The 21609-nt window shown below is 38.8% G+C and overlaps 1 protein-coding gene across 2 annotated transcripts in view; it reads right to left on the bottom strand.

The window, feature by feature from the left end:
• The window catches only part of SLC39A12 (solute carrier family 39 member 12), an 80831-nt gene that overhangs the window by 17411 nt on the left and 41811 nt on the right, over nt 1–21609 (bottom strand). Inside the window, exons 8-11 of one of the 2 annotated variants that reach the window (XM_069548859.1) lie at nt 19301–19411; nt 16657–16723; nt 12073–12231; nt 10122–10309 (exon numbers count right to left, since the gene is read on the bottom strand). In XM_069548859.1, coding sequence (XP_069404960.1) covers nt 10122–10309; nt 12073–12231; nt 16657–16723; nt 19301–19411 — 525 coding nt within the window. The remainder of the gene's footprint in view (nt 1–10121; nt 10310–12072; nt 12232–16656; nt 16724–19300; nt 19412–21609) is intronic. The other variant, XM_069548857.1, reaches the window with a different exon arrangement.

The raw sequence follows: 21609 nt of genomic DNA, 5'->3' as shown, positions 1-21609 counted from the left end.
ACTTTGGGGGCTTGTCTTTTCCTTCTGTTTGAGAGATTTTTTGAATTTTAGAGAGGGTGGCTGTGAGAAGTTTTCCTGAATTTTTAGTTCTGGGAATTTTCATAGAAGGAATTTTCAGTTCTCATACAGAGTGAGAAGCTCCTACACAGCTGCCTCTTGTTCCCAAGAGCATCTAAACCAAGGTTAGCAGCACAGAGATATATTAGCTTCCAACTGCTACTGTCAACAAATTACCACTAACCTGTTGGTTTAAAACAACAGATTTATCTTACATTTCTGTAACAGCAGAAATAGAGACATAGATACAGAGAATAAATTTACGGATACCAAGGGGGAAAGGGGGTCAAGATGAATTCAGAGATTGGGATTAACAATTATACACTATTGATACTATCTATAAAACAGGGCTTCCCAGGTGGCTCAGTGGTAAAGAATCTGCCTGCCAATGCCGAAGACACAGGAGACTCAGGTTCAATCTCTGGGTCAGACACAACAGAGCATATAAAATAGATAATATATAAGAACCTACTATATAGCTCAGGGAACTCTACTCAATGCTCTCTGGTGACCTAAATAGGAATAAAATCCATGAAAGACGGGATATAAGTATAGGTATAGCTGATTCACTTTGCTGTACACAGAAACTAACACGACATTGTAAAGCAACTTACTCCAGTAAAATCAATGCGTTTGGAACCAAGCAGAATACCGTGGGCTCCACTCCCTCCTCCCCCAAGTAAAAAGCCTCCTCCATGTTTCTTGCCTCTTATTTGTAGAAAAGCTGATGTCTCCCAGCCCTTCCTGGGTCCCAAAAGAGCAGGTTCAAGCAATTAAGGATTAGGACAACGAAGTCACAGATTCAGTGTCTAATATACATTTCTGAGTTGTTTTACAGGTATTATAACTGCCACCAGAAGGGAAACGCCGCCTGCATGATGAACAGACTGCAGCTGTGATATAAGCTGCTCCATCTTGAGCACAAATGAATCTATGGTTAGCAGCATTCCAAAAACTGCCCTTAAGAGAATGGGATCAACACTACTGCTCATAACAATCTGTATTTTTGTGGGCATCAAAATAACTGTAGCTTGTTCTGCTCATATATGTAAATGGGCAACTAAAACTGTCAGGAAAGAGGTGCTTCAAACCCATGCCAATATCTTTCACATTAAGTCCTTGATGCTCTTTCTCAGCATAAAGCAGTTAGGAGATGGCCCTTCATCCCTAATCCCATCGAAATGGAATGATATCTGACAGTGGAGAGTTGTAAGCAGTTCTTTGTGGAAATCTCCCACAGCAGGAAACCTTCTTTCCTGTCAATTTAGCAAAACTACGTTGTAACTAACTTTTAAATCACGTGCCCCCATGTTCTACTCATTTCCAGCTCAAGCACCCCTATCAGATCTTATGATCACACAATACCTTGCCTAACTTGTTGGTGCTTCCTGTAGATGAAAGAAATAGAAAAGAAGAATAGTAATTAACAGATGACCAGATCTCTTCCCTTGTTCCCACTTCAGTAATCTCATGAACAAACCGTGTGAACACGATAGCATCTAAAGAAAGATCACAAGAAGCTGACAAGCCTGTATGCGGTGAGGGATGGTGATGACTCTGACCCCCTCAACTCAGTGATTAACTGTGATGACTTCCTTTTTCCTTTAAAAACTTTCATGGCTAAGCAGAATCTTTGCAGACAGTTTTTGGGGGTACTGAGTCCACCATCTCCATAGATTACCAGCATTCTGATTAAAAGCAATTTTCCTTTCTACCAACAGCTGTCTCTCAGGTATTGATTTTTGAGCAGCCAGACCTGAGGTTCAGTAACTTGTTGCTTAACTATTTTGGATTCTTCAGAGGAGAATCTGTCTCCTTGCCTTTTCCAGTTTCTAGAGGCTGCCTGGATTCCTTGGCTCCTGGTCCCCTTCCTCCAGCCTCAAATTTAGCAACCTCAAATCTCTCTGAATCTTCTTTCATCACATCTCTTTGACCACAACTGGGGAAGGATTTCCACCTTTAAGAACTGGGATGATTTGGGAGAATGGCATTCTAACATGTATACTATCATGTAAGAATTGAATCACCAGTCTACGTCTGACGCAGGACACAGCATGCTTGGGGCTGGTGCATGGGGATGACCCACAGAGATGTTATGGGGAGGGAGGTGGGAGGGGGGTTCATGTTTGGGAACACATGTAAGAATTAAAGATTTTAAAATTTAAAAAAAGAAAAAAAAAAAGAAAAAAAAAAAAAGAACTGGTGGTTAGATTTGGCCCACCCAGATAATCCAGGGTAATAATCCAGAGAAAATGTTAGGTATGTTTTTTTTTAACTGTAAACCTTATTTTTTAAAAGCAAGATAGGTAACCTATGTCTAACATTGGAATATTTAGGAAATCAATCCTGAATACTTATTGAAAGGACTGAAGATGAAGTTGAAGCTCCAATATTTTGGCCACCTGATGAGAAGAGCTGATTCATTAGAAAAGACCTTGATGCTGGGAAAGATTGAAGGCAGGAGGAGATGAGGACAACAGAGGATGAAATGGTTGGATGGCATCACCGACTCAATGGACATGAGTTTGACCAAGCTCCCAGAGATGGTGAAAGACAGGGAAGCCTGGTGTGCTGCAGTTTATGGGGTCACAAAGAGTCGGACACAACTGAGCGACTGAACAACAACAACCCTGGCTAATTTGAATTAGTCTAACAACCTCAGATAGCACAGGTGATACCACTCTAATGGCAGAAAATGAAGAGGAACTCAAGAACCTCTTGATGAGGGTGAAAGAGAACAGTGAAAAAGCTGACTTGAAACTTAAACATTCAGAAAATTAAGATCATGGCATTCGGTCCCATCATTTCATGGCAAATGGGAGGGGGAAAAGTGGAAACAGTGACATATTTAATTTTCTTGGGTTCCAAATTCACTGAGAACAGTAAATAAAACCATGAAATTAGAAAGTGCTTGCTCCTTAGAAGGAAAGCTATAACAAACCTAGGCAGCATATTAAAAAGCAGAGACGTCACTTAGCCAACAAAGGTCTGTGTAGTCAAAGCTATGGTATTTTTAGTAGTCAAGAATGGATGTGAAAGTTGGACCATAAAGAAGGCTAAGTGCTGAAAAATTGATGCTTTCAAGTTGTGGTTCTGAAGAAGACTCTTAAGAGTCCCTCGGACTACAAGGAGATCAAACCAGTCAATCCTAAAGGAAATAAACCCTGAATATTTGTTGGAAGGACTGATGCTTAAGCTCTAATACTTTGGCCACCTGTTGCAAACAGCCAACTCATTAGAAAAGACTCTGATGTTGGGAAAGATTGAAAGCAGAAGGAGAAGGGGATGAGATGGTTATATAGCACCACTAACTCAATGGACATGAACTTGAGCAAATTCTGGGATATGGTGGAGGACAGAGGAGTCTGGCATGCTGCAGTCCATGGGGTCACTAAGAGTTGGATATGACTTAGTGATTGAACAACACAACAAAAGATTTGGCTATGAATTAGTAATTACAATTGTCAGGAATTTTATTTTTAAATTTTAAGAAGCTAAAATTTTCTGAAAATTACATTTTTTGGTGTAGTATCTACACGTTATAAGCCAAATAACATCAAGTCTGTTTTGAATCCTTGTACATGTTTTCATGTAGTTATAACTATTGTATCATTTTCATCATCACGGTTATTAATGTGCAAAATGGAAATGAGCACTTATGCACCATCTTTATGAGAAACTCTGGGCAATCTCCCCATCTCCAGGTTCAAACCTTAATCACACCTGCATAGTCTCTTCTGACATGTGAGATGACATATTCACAAGCTTCCAAGATTAGGACATGTATATCTTTGGGCAGCCACTATAACTATAAAGAACAAATACCAGGAAACCTTTGTAGCAAAGATGGGAGTATGAAAAAGACAGCAAATCAACAGTTCTGGTTATAAATAAGATTTAGAGAAATTAGATAAACAAGATATATGGATGCTAACATATTAATCACAGACATTGCTGGTTATATCAGACATTTCTCTGTTATGTCACTTCAAATACTCTATCAAAGCCCCACCCCTTACTTTCCACATTCTATGCAAATAGTAAACAGGAAAGCAGATGTGACTATATTTACATCAGGCAAAGGAGACTACAAGACAAGGAATTTACTAAACATAAAGAGGAATCACGGAGAAGGCCATGGCAACCCATTCCAGTACTCTTGCCTGGAAAATCCCATGGATGGAGGAGCCTGGTAGGCTGCAGTCCATGGGGTCGCGAAGAGTTGGACACGACTGAGCGACTTCACTTTCACTTTTCACTTTCATGCATTGGAGAAGGAAATGGCAACCCACTCCAGTATTCTTGCCTGGAGAATCCCAGGGACCGGGGAGCCTGGTGGGCTGCCATCTATGGGGTCACACAGAGTCGGACATGACTGAAGCGACTTAGCAACAGCAGCAGCAGCGGCGGCAAAGAGGAATCATTCATCATGATAAAAGTATCAGTTCAATCATGAAGACATAACAGCCCTATATATGGATGTGTCTAGTAACAGAGCTTCAAGTGCATGAAACACAATTGATAGAACTAAGAAATAAGCAAACCCATAAATATTGGCCTGTATTCTAACTCCTTGCATAAAACAGAACTAGTGGAGAAAAAGTTAATACAGAATTTGAGAATATGAATAATATCAACCAGCCTGACACTGGCATTCACAGAAACCCACACCCGATAGCTGCTGCACTCATTTACTTTTCAAGTGCATATGAGACCATTTACCAGGTTAGACCATACTCTGGGCCATAAAGCAAGTTTCAAAACATTTCAAAGGGCTAAAATAATACAAAGTATATTTTCTGACTAAGCAAGTATTAAAATAAATTTAACTATAAGACTTTCTTTTAATTACAAATATTAAGAAATGAGACAACATACTTCCATATAACACATGGGTCAAATAAGAAAAACTATGAGATGTTTATAATGTTTAAAAACACTTCAAAATGATCTGCACTGGAAACAGAACATATGAAAATACACAAGAGAGGACTTCCCCTGTGGAACAGTGACTAAGACTCCATGTTCCCAATGAAGTTGATCCCTAGTCAGGGAACTAGAGCCACAGGCTGCAACTAAAGATCCCATATGCCACAACTAAGACCTGGTGAAGTCAAATAAATAAATATTAGAAATTAAATAAAGTAAAGTACATGAGATTCAGCAAAGCAGTGCCTAGAGGGAAATGTACAGCTTTCAATGCTTACTCTAGAAAAGAAGAAACGATTTAAAATCAATGATACATCACTCCACCTCGTAAAGCCAGAAATTGATCAGAAAATTAAATGCAAAGTGAGGAGAAGGAAGAAATAAGAGCAGAAACAATAGGGAAAATCATGGAATGATGGTATACAATCACTGCCAGCTTTTCTGTTTGTAGAATTTGTGCTTCCTGTTCCTGAAAACTCTAGCACCATCAGATAACAGACATCCTTATTCTTGAGGAGAATACACCAGGGAACACTTCCACTGAACTTGAAGTTATGACTACCATGTGGTCACTTGAGCACCTCATGCTGACTGATCAACTAAGAGAGAAAAAGTTACTGTGATGGTGGGAGCAATTGTCAATGGTCACCATGTGGAGTCAGGGGGACTGCTACACAATGGAGGCAGCAAGGACTGTATCTAGAGACCTGAGAATTTCTTGGAGCCTCACTTGGTGCTTCCATACCTGGTGACAATGGTGAACAGGCAACCACAGGAAATGTGGCCTGACGGAAACAAAGCAGATCCCTATAGGGAAGACCTGGCTGTCCCTACCAGGAAAGAAATCCGAATCAGCTGAAGAGCTGCCTGAAGGTGGCAAGAATCAAGATCAGGTGCTGGAAGAACAGAGACCACGAATATCAAATATTGCCTCAGGACTTCCCTACTGGTCCAGTGGTTGAGACCCCATGCTTTCAATGCAGGGGATGTGGGTTCAACCCCCGATTAGGGAAATAGGATCTCACACGTAGCATGTTGTCATTTAGTTGCTAAATCGTGTCTGACTCTTTGGGATCCCATGGACTGTAGCCTAACAGGCTCCTCTGTCCATGGGATTTCCTAGGCAAGAATACTGGAATGGGTTGCTATTTCCTTCTCCAGGGGATCTTCCTGACCCTGGGATAGAACCCTTGACTCCTGCATTGGCAGGCAGATTCTTTACCTCACCGCTGAGCCAATAAGGAAGCCCCCACATACCATGTGGCACAGCCTAAAAACAAAATAAATAAATGAAATAATTTTTAAAAAAGAAAAAAAGTTAAAACAAAATGAAACAAAACTTCCTCAAGACCAGTAGGGTTTAGAGATTGCTTCCACTGACTATCTTGGGTTAACTCTTTGTGGAGTTTTTGACTGGCTACCACCATGCAGGGGCTTTGGTGTAGATGGAACTTTAAAGTCAAGGAGACCAAAACATATTTGAGGGGCAAATAGGGTCAACTGCTAATGGCTAGCACATGTGTGCTATTTTATATTCTTTCAGCCCATCTCTCAGCCCAGCTACTGCTGCAGAGACCAGTTCCAAGAGGGCATTAACTATCCTGCACTGAGCCTTGCTTCAGGCCCATGCTACATTCTTCCTTCTGTTGCCATCCATGTGATGGCATGGAACTGCCAGTGAACGCCCTTGGCACTCGGGCATCCATAACCTGAAGTGTGTGTGTGGAGGGGTTACTTAAGGGACAGATGAACGACAGGGACAGAAGCACCCTCAGAAGGTCTTGTGTGGAGGATGCCGTGTGGCAGTGTTGAACTTAATAAAAAACCTATTGTCTTATCCTTCTCTGTTTCACTCCACCTGTCCTTCCCTCCTGCTTCCTGAGATCACCTCCCAAGTGCATGACTTCACAGAGGCCTTTGTCTTAGACTTTGCTTGGGGAAACCCACATGGATCTTTCTAACAGAGAATGAATTTTCTCTGGCCACCCAGAGCTGCATTCATTCTTAATTTCCTTTAGAAACCATTCAGTGTCACTGGGAGTTGGTGTGCTTGGATAAGGCAACACCACTTTGGAGAATTTTAGGCTGGCTGACTGCCCTGGTGAAGACTTTCTGCTTTGTTGGCATCACTGCCAACAAATGGCCCAATTTTTTGAGTTCTTTTCTTTTTAGGAGTTTGAAATAACACAGCTGATTACTTTGAAACAAACAAGCAAGGCAAAAATATAGCTAATCTTTTCACATTAACCCTGCACAGAAGGTGCCTGGTACATTTCCAAGGTTTGGTAAATAGCCAGGGTATGAAAGTATTCCTCCTTACCCTTTAGTTACTGTCATTTATTTTCTTTGCTGTTGTACAGTCTTGAAACCTTGTTTTCTTCCCTTGAAATGACAAGAGTATTTTCTTTGGCACAGCCCCAGAGTACAACAACAGTTAAACTTGCCGCTATGTGAAAGGGCTGTATTTGTTTAGAAGTTACTCAAAAGGCCGTGAGAGCAGGTGACCTGGATTATAGGAAGTAGCCCCAGGAAACCCAGAGTATTTTCTTTCCTGTCTTTTTGCCAGGATGCTAGTTTTTCTTTGGCCAATAGTAATTTTCAATAAGGTCAGGATTTCTTCTAGTTGGAATTTCTTAGGATGTCAACCACACTGTTTTCTTACAAGCAATTCTTTATGCTTACAAGACTGGGAGGAGAAACTTTGAGGGGAAAAGGATGTATTTAGCTTAAGGCTCAAGTAGTTCCTGATAATCTTCTCAAGTCAATTTTGGGAGACAAAGAGAAAAGATTGACTTCATACATACACATCCATCATACTTGAAGAGAGATCCAGACCATATTAAGATACAAAATCAACTTCAAGTAATATAGAAACTGCCCCTTGATGAACTCAAGAAGAGGAAAGAAATTAGAAATACAAAGCTGAAAATCAGGAGGCTTGAAAATGAACTTAAGATGGATCTGCAGACATTTTAAACAGAAAGCAGCTGACAACATTCAGTGATTAGTGGCCATGTGTTTTCTAAGCCACACAAGGCTAGACATCCAGATTCCTCAAACTGGGAAAATTATACGATTTGGTAACATTGATTGCAGGTTGGGGATTGGGGTTCAGAAAAGATGGATAGAATCTGCTATAGTACTTTTGACTATCTTCACTGTACGAGTAGGAAATTTCCTGAGTATCACAGATAATATGTAGGAACATTCCCAAACATGGAAGTACATTTCGGTGTTTACCTCACTTTTTGAATCTCATAAAAATTAAGAAAAAATATCAAAGAGTCAGAGCATTTAAGCGGTTGGTTGGTTTGTGAGAAATGGTATGTTTCCTGCCATATCAGTAAACAAAGGATGTCACGCCTTCATCAGTGATTGCCGCCCTCCAGCGTGAGCTGCTGAGCCCTGAGAGAACTCAGGAAGGAAAGAATATCTGCATCTAGCTGCCGTCAGACTGCAGCCACTCCCTACAGTGAGCCCGGAGGAAATTCAGAGTGTGAAAACACAGGATACAGGCTCCAGACAGCTGAGGTGCCTATCAAAGCAATGATTTCATTGAGCCCAGATTCTTTCATCTTCCCATGCACAGAAAAGTGCTGAATTCTTTTTGAAAGGAGGAATACTTCCATACCCTTAACTTGAGAAATCTGGTTTCAATTTACAAAAATCTTTGGATGTTCAGACTACCTGCCCTTTGTTGCAAAACTTCTCTATAAGCTGACCCCTCCCACCACTTCCTTGGAGCAGCTCTTAGGCTTACTTGAGATGCTGTCTCCCAGGCTTGATGTCCTAAAAATTCCCACTGATTAAAACATAACTCTCAGCTTTCAGGTTGTGAATATTTTTTAAGTCCACATTTATTTTGGCCATGCCATGCTGTGTGCAGAATGCAGGATCTTAGTTCCCCAACCAGAGGTCAAACCCAACCCCCACCCTCCGCCCCTGCCCTGCAGGGAAGCATGAAGTCCTACCGCTGGACCACCAGGGAAGTCCCTACAGTGGGGCTGAAGATGGTAGCTTACGTTGATGAGTCCCTTCTTGAATTCTGCTTACAGAATGCACTGCTCTGGTCATAGCAATCCAGTTTCTGCCTTCCAGATTTTTATTCTTTATGAAATATTCTCTTACTTCCAGGACAGTTGTTGGATTCACTAGTCAACCCCAATGGTCCTATTCCAAATATGACCTTCAAGATTGTTTATTTTACTTTTCAGCTCCAGGATATATTTTATCACATATTTTATATCTGATCAGGTTGGCTTTCTATTGATTTTTAAACCTTAAATATTTCTTTTGTTAGTTTATGCCATTTTTACTTGCCTTATTCTCACCCACGAGACAGGATAATCATTATGACTCTCACCTTAAGACATGTAAGTTGTAAGCAAGTCTGATAGAAGGTGACCTTAAAAAACAGGTTTATCTTGCAGAGATTAGAATTTTAGAGGCAAGAATGTGAAATTTCCCAGGTTCAGTTCCTTCATAGGATTATAGAGGATGAAAAATGATTATTGAATTAACCATTGGTGTCACCAAGAACGTCTTCAGGAAAAATGTATTGCAAATTTAGAGACGCAATACATAATCATTTTTCTCATTTCACCAGCATGATAGTGCTTTGGCAATTAAAACTTAAATCATTTAAAAAAAAATAGGGTTGTTTCCTTAAGCCAAAAAGTTCTTTAACTTAATGACAAAGCTGAAATATTGGGTTTGCCAAGATGTTGGTACGGGAAAACCCAAACAAACTTTTTTTAGTCAACGCAATATTTGCTAATGTATAAACAAAATGGCTGGCTATTTAAAAAAACTTTTTGTTCTTCAGTTGGAAGTTTAGGCATCTTCTACAGATGCAAAGCTGGAGCAGAATGAACTGATGATGCCTTTTGGAGAATTGAAAAGTTTCATTCATTCCACTTAAACTGGCTTAAAGAATGTCAGTATTTTCTGAATCTGAAATTCTATGTCTTCTGCCTACTTCCTTTTTTTGGATTATGCAGAATACTTCTTTAGTCTTTTATGTTGTTACCTGTGGTCTTCTTCTCTTTTCACCCTTGATCCTTCCATTTTGTATTTTTCTCTGTTTTACATTTTTAGTGTTTGGAAAAGCAAAACAGAAAAACCACAAAGCTTACCATCTCCACCAAGGATAAATATAAGAACATCCCTGCCGTAACTGTTAAGATCCAGTTTTGAATACATGGATCCGTTGATACTGAGAGGCCAATATACAGTCCTATGAAGGCAGTTAAAGCACTTATAAAATTCATCAGGATGGCAATCTTAACAGGAAGTCCAGAGCTTAGGAGCACAGCAAAGTCTCCTGAAATTTAAGAGAAAAGAAAACAGAATTATCATTTAACTGATAATGCCTTTGTTCGAGTCCTGTGCTATTTTATTATGAAATCTGTTTTAAATTTCAGCAATTGGGGTTGATTTTATAAGTAAAATTGAACGGTTGGTTAAAAAAACACTTTCCTATATTTCTCAAGAATTTATAGCCCAACTGTTTATACTTTAGGAAGCTACATTTCAAAAGTTCTATTCCTTTTACTGTTCCAGGAGGTGGTATATACAGAGAGAAGTGTGACATACTCTTTACTTCCTAATGTCCTATGACATTTTCAGCTTAGACAAATGCAAAATAAAGGACTTGCTGGCCTGGGATTTCTAAATCTTTTCAGCTGGAAATTTGCCAGGCAAAATCCCAAGGTAGTAAACATTATGTGGGTTTTTCTTTTTCTTTTAACTTATGCAGGAGCTTCTGTGGGGAAGGAGAAAATGATGACTTAATAGGAGATTTTTAAATTATTGCAAAAATTGGTTAGGAAAACACATTTTTCCTTTAGAAAATGTTTTACTGCCTCAGTGACTAGAGAAAAATGACCTTATTCTCTCCACACTTTTCCTCCAAAAGAAGAATAATCTTTTAATCTGAGAGGCTCTATTTCTTAGTTTTGGGGAATTAAGAAGAGGATGAAATTCAATAAAGACACATAATGAATAAGAATATTAAAAAGAATGTATATATATATGTATAACTGAGTCACGGTGCTGTACAGCGGAAATGAACACAATATTATAAATCAACTGTGCTTCAATAATTAAAAAAATAAAAGGCAGCCCAGGAACTCAGTTTTCCTAGTTCTATTGCATAATTAATCTTATGAACAGATCTTAAGACATCCTTGTTGGCCTATCACAGACTGTCACCCACCTCTATTGGTTTTTACCACAGTAGTCAAAACAAGATCAAACATGGCTCCCAGACCAAAAGTCTTGATGGATTCAGGGAGGACCTTGGATAAACTCCTTAGAGAGGAATAGTCAGTGATGATCAGTGATAGGACTTTGGGCTACAGACACAGAACCCAAGAGGTCAGGGGTGGCCCAAGTGGACAATATAAACGTGAAAGTGAGATGAGAAAGTGACTACTGAGAAGAGCCCTCTCTCAAGGGCACAAGCGTGTCTGGAACCAGCCTCTCCTCTTTCTGGACCCATTTCAGAAATGTCTACTCCATCTCTTCTTGGTTTCTGAGAGGCAGGATTTTAATTACACGGGTTATTAAGATTATCCAGAAAGAGAGTCTTTTGTGCATCTGCTACCACATGCCTGTCATTTCAATGTTACGCTTGGCTTTAGACATTTTGTATAAATCAGGTTGATGAAACCATGGTTTGGCTTTAATTTAAATGTTATTTTATCTCATTGGCCTGTTTGCGAACATAATGGATCCAATTCCCCTCTTAATGTTTTCCCCACATTTCATATGCAAATTTGGAAGGTTTTGCTGATATTCTTCAAAAGGAGGTTTCTCTGAAAGTCTCTCTGCTGTAGAGAATTCTCCAGAATCCAAAAAGAGTCACTTCTGGCTCCAAGAAATATAAAGGAGCCTAACTGAATTCTATCTCGAGGTACAGGAATTTTCTTCCTTCTTCTCTGCTTTTGATGGTTTAAATAAATTATGAATGGAAAGTATTCATCTTTCAATTATGTGTTGGAAAAAGAAGGCTAGTAAATCATGGCAAGAAATATATTAGGATTTTCTCAACGAGAAGGAGGCAGTGATTCTTTTCTGACTTACCCATTTCATGGGGAATTTCATGACACAAGATAGCAATAGTCGTGGTCATTCCCGCCTCGGATGAAGATGAGAAGGCTGCTCCTATTACTAGGCCATCTGCAAAATTATGCAGGCTGTCCCCAACCAGAATCATTATTGCTAGCAAGCTAATGGTTTTGCCTAAAGAACAAAATAAAGGTGTGAGAAGTATTAACAGAGCACAACACAGTTCATGGAATCCTTCAATTACAACCAATATTCCCATTCATCTTTGACATTCTTAAATTGCATCAGATTAAGTAACTCTACTTTGTTTCAGCTTTCAAAATAAGTCAGGACTAGAGATGCAATATGACACTCTTGCAGGTATGGTTGCTGCTTTTCTAATGGGTTCAAGTAATTAGAAAATAAACTATATTTGCTTTTCTAGCCCCCTACTCAGCTGTGCCAAAAGAAGAAAATAAAAATAATACAGCTATAACTTTCCAAAATATGTTCAATGACCTTTCCACATAAGTCTTTTGTAAAGCATTTTAAAATTTTTAAGACCTTCTGGGCAGAATGTCGTTAAAATAGAGTCTATTTTCCAAAATTGGCCCCTGAATCAGACTGTTCCTCGTGTCAATCTGCTGGAGTCAACTGTCAACCTCCTGCCCTTCTGTGATCATCCCCCTTTCTGGTTGGTGCTAAGAACTGCCCCTTCACTGTCCCCTACTGCCCCTTCACTCCTTAAATGTGACTATGATAGAACTGCTGCCAACACTTGTGATTCCAAAGTTAGCTTTGGAAAAATTACTAAATGTTTTGTCTTTCAGAAAAATAATTCAGCACTAGATCGCTCCAGTACTCTTGCCTGGAAAATCCCATGGACGGAGGAACCTGGTAGGCTGCAGTCCATGGGGTCACTAAGAGTCGGACACGACTGAGCAACTTCACTTTCACTTTTCACTTTCATGCATTGAAGAAGGAAATGGCAACCCACTCCAATGTTCTTGCCTGGAGAATCCAGGGGACGGGGGAGCCTGGTCAGCTGCCATCTATGGGGTTGCACAGAGTCGAACACGACTAAAGCGACTTAGCAGTAGCAGCAGCAGACCAACTAGATGCCCAATAAAGTAGAGAGAAGCTGTCTTCTTGGGATTCTATTATATTGTATACATGATCTGATTAAGGAGACAACCAAAGAAATAAACTGGACCATAATGGATTTAATTAATGAAATAATTAGATCATTAATTGGGCTCAAGCTTTTAACAGACAGAATTTCTGCTTTCAAAAACCTGAAATTGTATATTAGTATTTGGGGTGGAAGCATTAACAAGTACAAAAGTACTTCAGGGATAAACACATATCATGATAGTGAACTATCTAGGTATACCACTTGATAACAAAAGTCATTAAAATCAATTGCTGTAGTCTAAAAATTAATTAGTCAGTTGATATAAATTGTGTGGCAGGTTTGAGGAGTTGCTATTGTTACTATTAGAACCACACACAATATTCTAACAATTGGACACCCATAAAAATAGGAAGAGATCATCTCATTTCTGTTATTGGATCTGAGGTGGTGGAGGGACTATATTATAATATGATTTGTTATTTTATTGGGGGAATATGATGTAACATTTTATAACCCACACTGTGAAAAAAGGAACTTCAGTAAACAGCATACTAGCCCAGACTATTGGCCAGGAGGTACGTGCACTGACTGTGTTGTAAAGACATCCCAAGTATTTCACTTCTCAAAATCATTCTTTATTTAGAATCATCTCTGTGAGACTCAGTTCTATCATTCTTGTGGTTTCATAATCCATTTTATTCCTGAGTAAAAACGAGAAGACTTTAGGCAAAGGTCAGAAAAATATAGAATAAATATCAAATTATTGAATTAGAGAGAGTTCTTATTGGCATTGCCTGGAAGCTCTCTGAACTTAATAATGCAAACAGGTCACTTGAGTTGTTCTTGCCAATATTCAGAAGTAAAGCTCTTCCTTGTGGGGGAGAAAAAAAAGCAATTGAAAGTGCATTTGACAATGTTGTAGCATACAAATAAATTATGATTCCCAATTTCTGTGCATATGCCTACATGCAGTTTTGATATTAATAGCATATATTCAGATGGAAAATCTTTACCCAATTTATACTCTGCCAAGAAACAGTCCAACCTATTTTTGTAGCCTATTATTTTATTATCACTGATATGGGGTTATAAATGACCATGTAACAAGCCACAGGCAAATATACATATTTGCATATAATCTATAAGGAACACAATGTGCATACTGGTTAAGACAATTACAACATTATTCACTGGAAAATAAGACAAGCATGCATTGACAAATCAATGTACTCACTATAGAACTATTGACAATATTCAATAGTTTTCCTTTTCTTAGGAACCTGGCAGTCATACTGAGTTCCACATTTCTGACTTATCAGAGGTTTTCCATGGTGATACATGGATTGGATATGGTATCATGTTGCTTTTTGTTTATTTAAATCAGACTGTGGATAGACCTTCACATCCTGAGCTCTACCAATGAGGTAATAAAAAACAAGGAATCAAATATTTGAAGTTAATTCAATTTGTCCCTGGCAAAAATGGCGGTTGGGTAATCAAATTTGGATTTGTTCACTGTTCATTCTGTATGCCAAGCTTCATATCTGAAGTGGAAAGATATGAGACCTACAAAACATTTGAATAAGACCATTATTATTCCCTGAGCTAGCAACCAGTCTCTGCTCCTAATTTGACTAGGTGTGGCCTTTCCTCTTCCTTTTTTCCAAAAACAAATACAAAGAAATGTCTCTAATATAACTTCTAAGTGCCAGGCATTCTAAAATTTCTCCTGGAACTAAAGATTCGGGATTTAAAAATATCACTAGAAATGTCCTGAAAATAGAATTGGAATGACTATGTAGTTATATATTTTGAATCACAGAAAGAAATTATAGGATTTAAAACATCAAACACATTCCAAATAGTGATTGTTACCATCATGTTCATTGCTCTTAGCATTTAACTCCTCAAACACATTGCAAACTAGGGATAAAGACCATTCCTAACTTTATTCCCTGGTGCATACACGGAGAAGGCAATGGCAACCCACTCCAGTACTCTTGCCTGGAAAATCCCAGGGGCGGAGGAGCCTGGTAGGCTGCAGTCCATGGGGTCGCTAGGAGTTGGACACGACTGAGCTACTTCACTTTCACTTTTCACTTTCACGCATTGGAGAAGGAAATGGCAACCCACTCCAGTGTTCTTGCCTGGAGAATCCCAGGGACGGGGGAGCCTTGTCTCTGGGGTTGCAGAGTTGGACATGACTGAAGTGACTTAGCAGCAGCAGCAGCATACATGGTGCCTAAAACATCCATTTCTGAATGGATGGATGAACGAATGAATGAATTTGAAAAAAATATAGGAATGCAGGCCTGAGAGAATGATCACAAGGAAATCGTTGGTTCATTAGCATTCCTTAGCTCCTCAATGCTGTAGTCCTGGTCAGCGACTTACCCTGTCTAACGAGGGGTCTTTTCATTTGTATAAAATGGATATTAATTATTACTTCAGTAAAGTGTAAGAGGATTAAATGAGATAATCCATGTCATGTGTTTAGCACTGTGTCTGGCATATAAGGACTCAATACATAGCTCTCTTTCTTATTAGGTAACTTACTCTGGTAGAATGGGAGTAACTCACCATGACTACTTAACATTAAAATATTGAGAAGTATGTTTACAAAAGGGTAATATCAGAGAGAAAAATGGGGCAACTGGTGAAAACCAACATGGATCTTTAAAAAAAAGAGTTTTAAGAATTATTCAGAAGCATGAGCAAATGGGAAACAAGTCCTATCCACAATTGGTAAATCAAATTCAGAAACAGGGGCATTCCTAGAAAGAAAAAGATTGGATGTAAATTATACAAACAAGTGAATTTTAGCATAAGTTGTGAATAATGAACTGGCACTGATTTGAACTTCACCATGCTATTAACGGTATAAAGGAGATAAGACATTTGTGATGAATTATCAGTAGACTGTGATAGAAGACAAGAAACCAATCATGATGCAGAACTTCATGGGAAGTGACAGGCTCAAATCACCACATAAGCAGGATTTTAAAGGAGCCTTGATAACCACATAAGTATTTATACTAATTTAAGTTTCCAGAGGGCTTCCTAGGTGGTGCTAGTGGTAAAGAACCCATGTGCCAATGCAGGAGATAAGAGACATAGGTTCAGTCCCTGGGTTGGGAAGATGCCCTGGAGAAGGGCATGGCAACCCACTCCAGTATTCTTGCCTGGAGAATCCCATGGACAGAGGAGCCTGGCGGACTACTGTCTACAGGGTCGCAAAGATAAGTAATGAGGGAAAACATTTTTAAAGAATGGAGTAAAGTTGATATTAATGGTAGTAGTTTTCAAAGGTAGGAATAGAAATGAGCCTTTATTTAAAATTTCATTGTAAAAGTTTTAATAATGAAATACATACCTACCTAATAGGAAATGGATATGGTTTTGACATATTTATTTCAAAGGAGATATAACCTTTCCTTATGGCACTTCCTATGTTTAATGTTTGGATTTTTAAAATTGGTACTCACATTTTCTGTTGGGAGTGTTCAGACTAGGTATAGGGATTTCAGCTGCTTGTGCATCTTCTGGGCCTTTCTATTTTAAATTAAAAAATAAAATAGGAAAGATAAGCAACAGTCATCATTTTATTGAAAAACATCTTAGAAGTTATATTGATTATCAGAAGACATTTTGATCCTCTGAAGTATATGAGAATTTCTAAATTTCATAGAAAAACATAGAAGGTAGAGCCGAGACTCTGCAAGCACGTTTTTTTTCCACTATCACATTTAGATGAAAATAGTACTCTTACATAGATCAGAGTCTTCCATAGAGAGCTAGAGGCTACCTAGATCATCTGTAATTCACTCTTAAATTATGAAAGCCTTTATGAAAGCCAAAAGCTGTAGGAAATAATGATTCTTGACTCTTGACCAAAGTTGACCCTGTTCCTGTATGGCAGAACGTGGATCTAGAATTCATCTTCTGATCTTTAAGTGGATTGTGGAGAAGAAGCCCTTGTAAACCCAATATTTCAATTCATTCATTATAGCTTAAGATGCTGTTACTGTTGTTTTCCAGTCAGTAAAAAAGAAAATCTTACTCATTAATAAAGGAGATCCACAAACTTACTAAAATAATATATTTGAAAAGGTCTTTCATCCTTGCACATGGCAGGGAAGTGAGATTTTGAAATCGACTTCTAAGAGTTGAGATGATACGATTTCATTTCAGAGACTGACTTATTTTTGATTTCAGGAAAGTCACTTTCTCTCCTTAGGCCTCAGATTCTTATTCTAGCATGTGAAAAGAATACTTCATGTCTGCCGGCGGAACATTTTTAGAAGTATACTCACATTACCCAAAACTGTGGAAACTTTGAGACAAATTTCATGTGAGACAAGCATCTTCTTTAAAAAAGTAAAACAGAGAAGGTAAACCTAACATTCAAATGTTAGAATAACAACAGTTATTGGAAAGATGTAATGATAGGCTAATTTTGGAGAAGGATGGCTGAGAAGAGGGGATCTGAAGGATTAAAGGAGGTAGACAGGACTCTTGCCTAAAACTGATGGATCTAGAAACAAAAGAAAAATATGTAGATTTTAAATTACATCATATGAAAAGCCCGATTATAATCAAAAGAGTCTATATTCTAATAAAATACAGGAGTTCAAATATTTATTCCAGGATTTTTTTTCCCTCAAAAAGCTCTATATTGTCACACTATGTAAAGGAATTTACAGGCAAACATCCTTTGATGATTGGAAGGATTTGTGAGTTCCTCTCCTTCCTTAAAACACAGGAAATTGGACCCATCAAACAATCCTAAAAGTTCATGTTATTCTATCTCTTTTTAGGTTGATCTTACAGCTTAAATAACAATAGAAATGGTGAAATCTCTTATTAGTGAGATAGCACAGTCAAATTGTTCTAAACTCATTACATTAGCATCAGAATTTTGCTTATTTGCATCTTGGGGCTCTGGACCCTTCATTCACGCAGAAAGAATGAGGTTACCATTAAAGTGATTTAAAAACTAATCTCAGGGATTTCCCTGGCTGTCCAGTGGTTAGGACTCAGCACTATTCATTGCTGGGGCCTGGGTTTAATCTCTAGTCAGGGAATTGAGATCCTGCAAGCTGTTCAGTGCAGCCAAAAACAAAACAAAACAAAACAAAAAGTGTGATCTCAACTTGAAGTTATCTTCTTTCAAACCACATGTGACGTATCTAAACACTAAACACAACAAGGCTTTTAAAGCTATTATTTTAAAGCAATGTTTTATGTTCGCATCTCTGAATTGACTGTAACTCTGCAATCTACTCCCAGACTTGTATTTTGCCCGGTTAATGTCTCAGGAATAGCTTACTTCTCTTCACTCAGGAATCTACCCTTGAACTGTCATGCCCTCATTCAAGATCAGGGTTATGGGAGGCATGTTTTCTAACTGTGATATACTTTCTTTTTTTTCCTGGTCCTTTTCTTATGACTTTAAGAACTTGAATGAGAATATTGTTTTGAACTTGACTGGAGGTTGTGTTTTATTAATTAATTAATTTTTAGTTGGAGGATAATTGATTTACAATTTTTTGTTGGTTTCTGTCATACATCAGCATGAATCAGCCATAGGTATACATATGTCTCCTCCCTTTTGTTTTGAGAATTCACATGGAAGACCTCTGTCATGAAAAACTCAGTGTAACAAAAGGCACTTAACTATGAGACATCTTCTTAGGCAGAATCACTCTCTCCTACATCACAAAATGAATGCCCCCACTCCTAAACGCTCTAATTCCTTGCTCAACATTTATTTGGCCTCATCTAGTTATGACTAAGGGATTACTCAGAATGGAGAAATCTCAAGGTCAGTTGGTTTATGAAAACTTGTAAACACAGTGATGAAGGATATGTATATTATGTCAATCTGATCCACATGTGTTTCAAAGAGGTGCAGATAGCAGTGACTTAAATCTACGGAAAATGCATTTACCCCTTGAAAACAGCCTTCAGGTGCTTGACAAAGTTTTCCAAATAGGATTTATCATGATCAAGAATAGGCAAATCAGGAGGGGATTCTACTTATCTAGCCTACTGATTTTCATCTGTTTATCAAGGAATAAAAGAAAGAAGGTGATCAAATCAGAAGAATACTTCAGATCAGTAACCTACCAACTGGATAGTTGAAGCAGATTTGCCTCTGCCTGACTGGTCACTTAATTCAGGGTTGAATGCAAGATGGCGGGAATGTGCCCCATGCCTGTTAACCAATGACACGCCCTGCTGGATGAGGATGGTTTAAAATTAGTGCTGAAGCCAGGAGAACACAGGTGCAGCCTTTGTCAATTCCATGGCTCTATTTAACATTTTGTTTACTGGCCAAGGAGGTAGATGACACAAAAAGATTACTGGGAAAATTTCATCAGGATAAATACTTGCTAAAATGGAGAAGCACAGGACTGTGCCGAATATCATGCATATTATCAGTGCTTGAAAAATGCAACCTCAAAAATTTTAGTCATGATTTACAAAGGTTGAACAGTGGTAGTTTTTATATTGTCACTTTTATTTCCCACAAAATTATATTACGAGTTCCTTCAGATGGAGAATGATATCCAAAAGGATGATAACTGAAACTGTATTACACCTTATAACTACTAAATTGATATCTCCAGAAAGACTTTCACCAAGTAGAGTACATGTAGCTTCTAAAATATTCACGTTCCTTTTTTTTTTCTACTCAATATCATGCATCTTAAAATTACATTCTTAAAACTCATTTTAAGTTCCCTGACAAGTCCAAGAACAATCTGAAAAAAAAAAAAGCATAATTTTTAGATATACAGAATTTACTTCACTCAGTTTCATCTGGTTACATTTCTGATTATTACACATAAGTCGATATATTGGCTTTGTAAATTAATTTTCTAGTCCAAGAATGGTAGTCTCTTGTGTGTAAATGGGGATCCTTTAGTATTGTCTTTAGTGCTTAGTTAGATTCAGTTCAGTTCAGTTGCTCAGTTGTGTCCGACTATCTGCAACCTCCTGAACCGCAGCACGCCAGGTCTCCCTGTCCATCACCAACTCCAGGAGTTCACCCAGACTCATACCATCGAGTCAGTGATGCCATGCAGCCATCTCATTCTCTGTCGTCCCCTTCTCCTCCTACCCCCAATCCCTCCCAGCATCAGAGTCTTTTCCAATGAGTCAACTCTTCGCATGAGGTGGCCAAAGTACTGGAGCTTCAGCTTTAGCATCAGTCCTTCCAAAGAAATCCCAGGGCTGATCTCCTTCAGAATGGACTGGTTGGATCTCCTTGCAGTCCAAGGGACTCTCAAGAGTCTTCTCCAACACCACAGTTCAAAAGCATCAATTCTTCGGCGCTCAGCCTTCTTCACAGTCCAACTCTCACATCCATACATGACTACTGGAAAAACCATAGCCTTGACTAGACAGACCTTAGTCGGCAAAGTAATGTCTCTGCTTTTCAATATGCTATCTAGGTTGGTCATAGCTTTCCTTCCAAGAAGTAAGCGTCTTTTAATCTCATGGCTGCAGTCACCATCTGCAGTGATTTTGGAGCCCCAAAAAATAAAGTCTGACACTGTTTCCACTGTTTCCCCATCTATTTCCCATGAAGTGATGGGACTGGATGCCATGATCTTCGTTTTCTGAATGTTGAGCTTTAAGCCAACTTTTTCACTCTTCTCTTTCACTTTCATCAAGAGGCTTTTTAGTTCCTCTTCACTTTCTGCCATAAGGGTGGTGTCATCTGCATATCTGAGGTGATTGATATTTCTCCTGGCAATCTTGATTCCAGCTTGTGTTTCTTCCAGTCCAGCGTTTCTCATGATGTACTCTGCATAGAAGTTAAATAAGCAGGGTGACAATATACAGCCTTGACATACTCCTTTTCCTATTTGGAACCAGTCTGTTGTTCCATGTCCAGTTCTAACTGTTGCTTCCTGACCTGCATACAGATTTCTCAAGAGGCAGGTCAGGTGGTCTGGTATTCTTCTTTCTCAGAATTTTCCACAGTCTATTGTGATCCACACAGTCAAAGGCTTTGGCATAGTCAATAAAGCAGAAATAGATGTTTTTCTGGAACTCCCTTGCTTTTTCCATGATCCAGCAGATGTTGGCAATTTGATCTCTGGTTCCTCTGCCTTTTCTAAAACCAGCTTGAACATCAGGAAGTTCACGGTTCACGTATTGTTGAAGCCTGGCTTGGAGAATTTTGAGCATTCCTTTACTAGCGTGTGAGATGAGTGCAATTGTGTGGTAGTTTGAGCATTCTTTGGCATTGTCTTTCTTTGGGAATTGGAATGAAAACTGACCTTTTCCAATCCTGTGGCCACTGCTGAGTTTTCCACATTTGCTGGCATATTGAGTGCAGCACTTTCACAGCATCATCTTTCAGGATTTGAAATAGCTCAACTGGAATTCCATCACCTCCACTAGCTTTGTTCGTAGTGATGTTT

The sequence above is a fragment of the Ovis canadensis genome, chromosome 13 (assembly GCF_042477335.2).
Source record: "Ovis canadensis isolate MfBH-ARS-UI-01 breed Bighorn chromosome 13, ARS-UI_OviCan_v2, whole genome shotgun sequence".
Classification (NCBI taxonomy): Eukaryota; Metazoa; Chordata; class Mammalia; order Artiodactyla; family Bovidae; genus Ovis; species Ovis canadensis.
The sequence above is the reverse complement of the archived record's forward strand: the minus strand, read 5'-3'. Positions and strand labels throughout refer to the sequence as shown.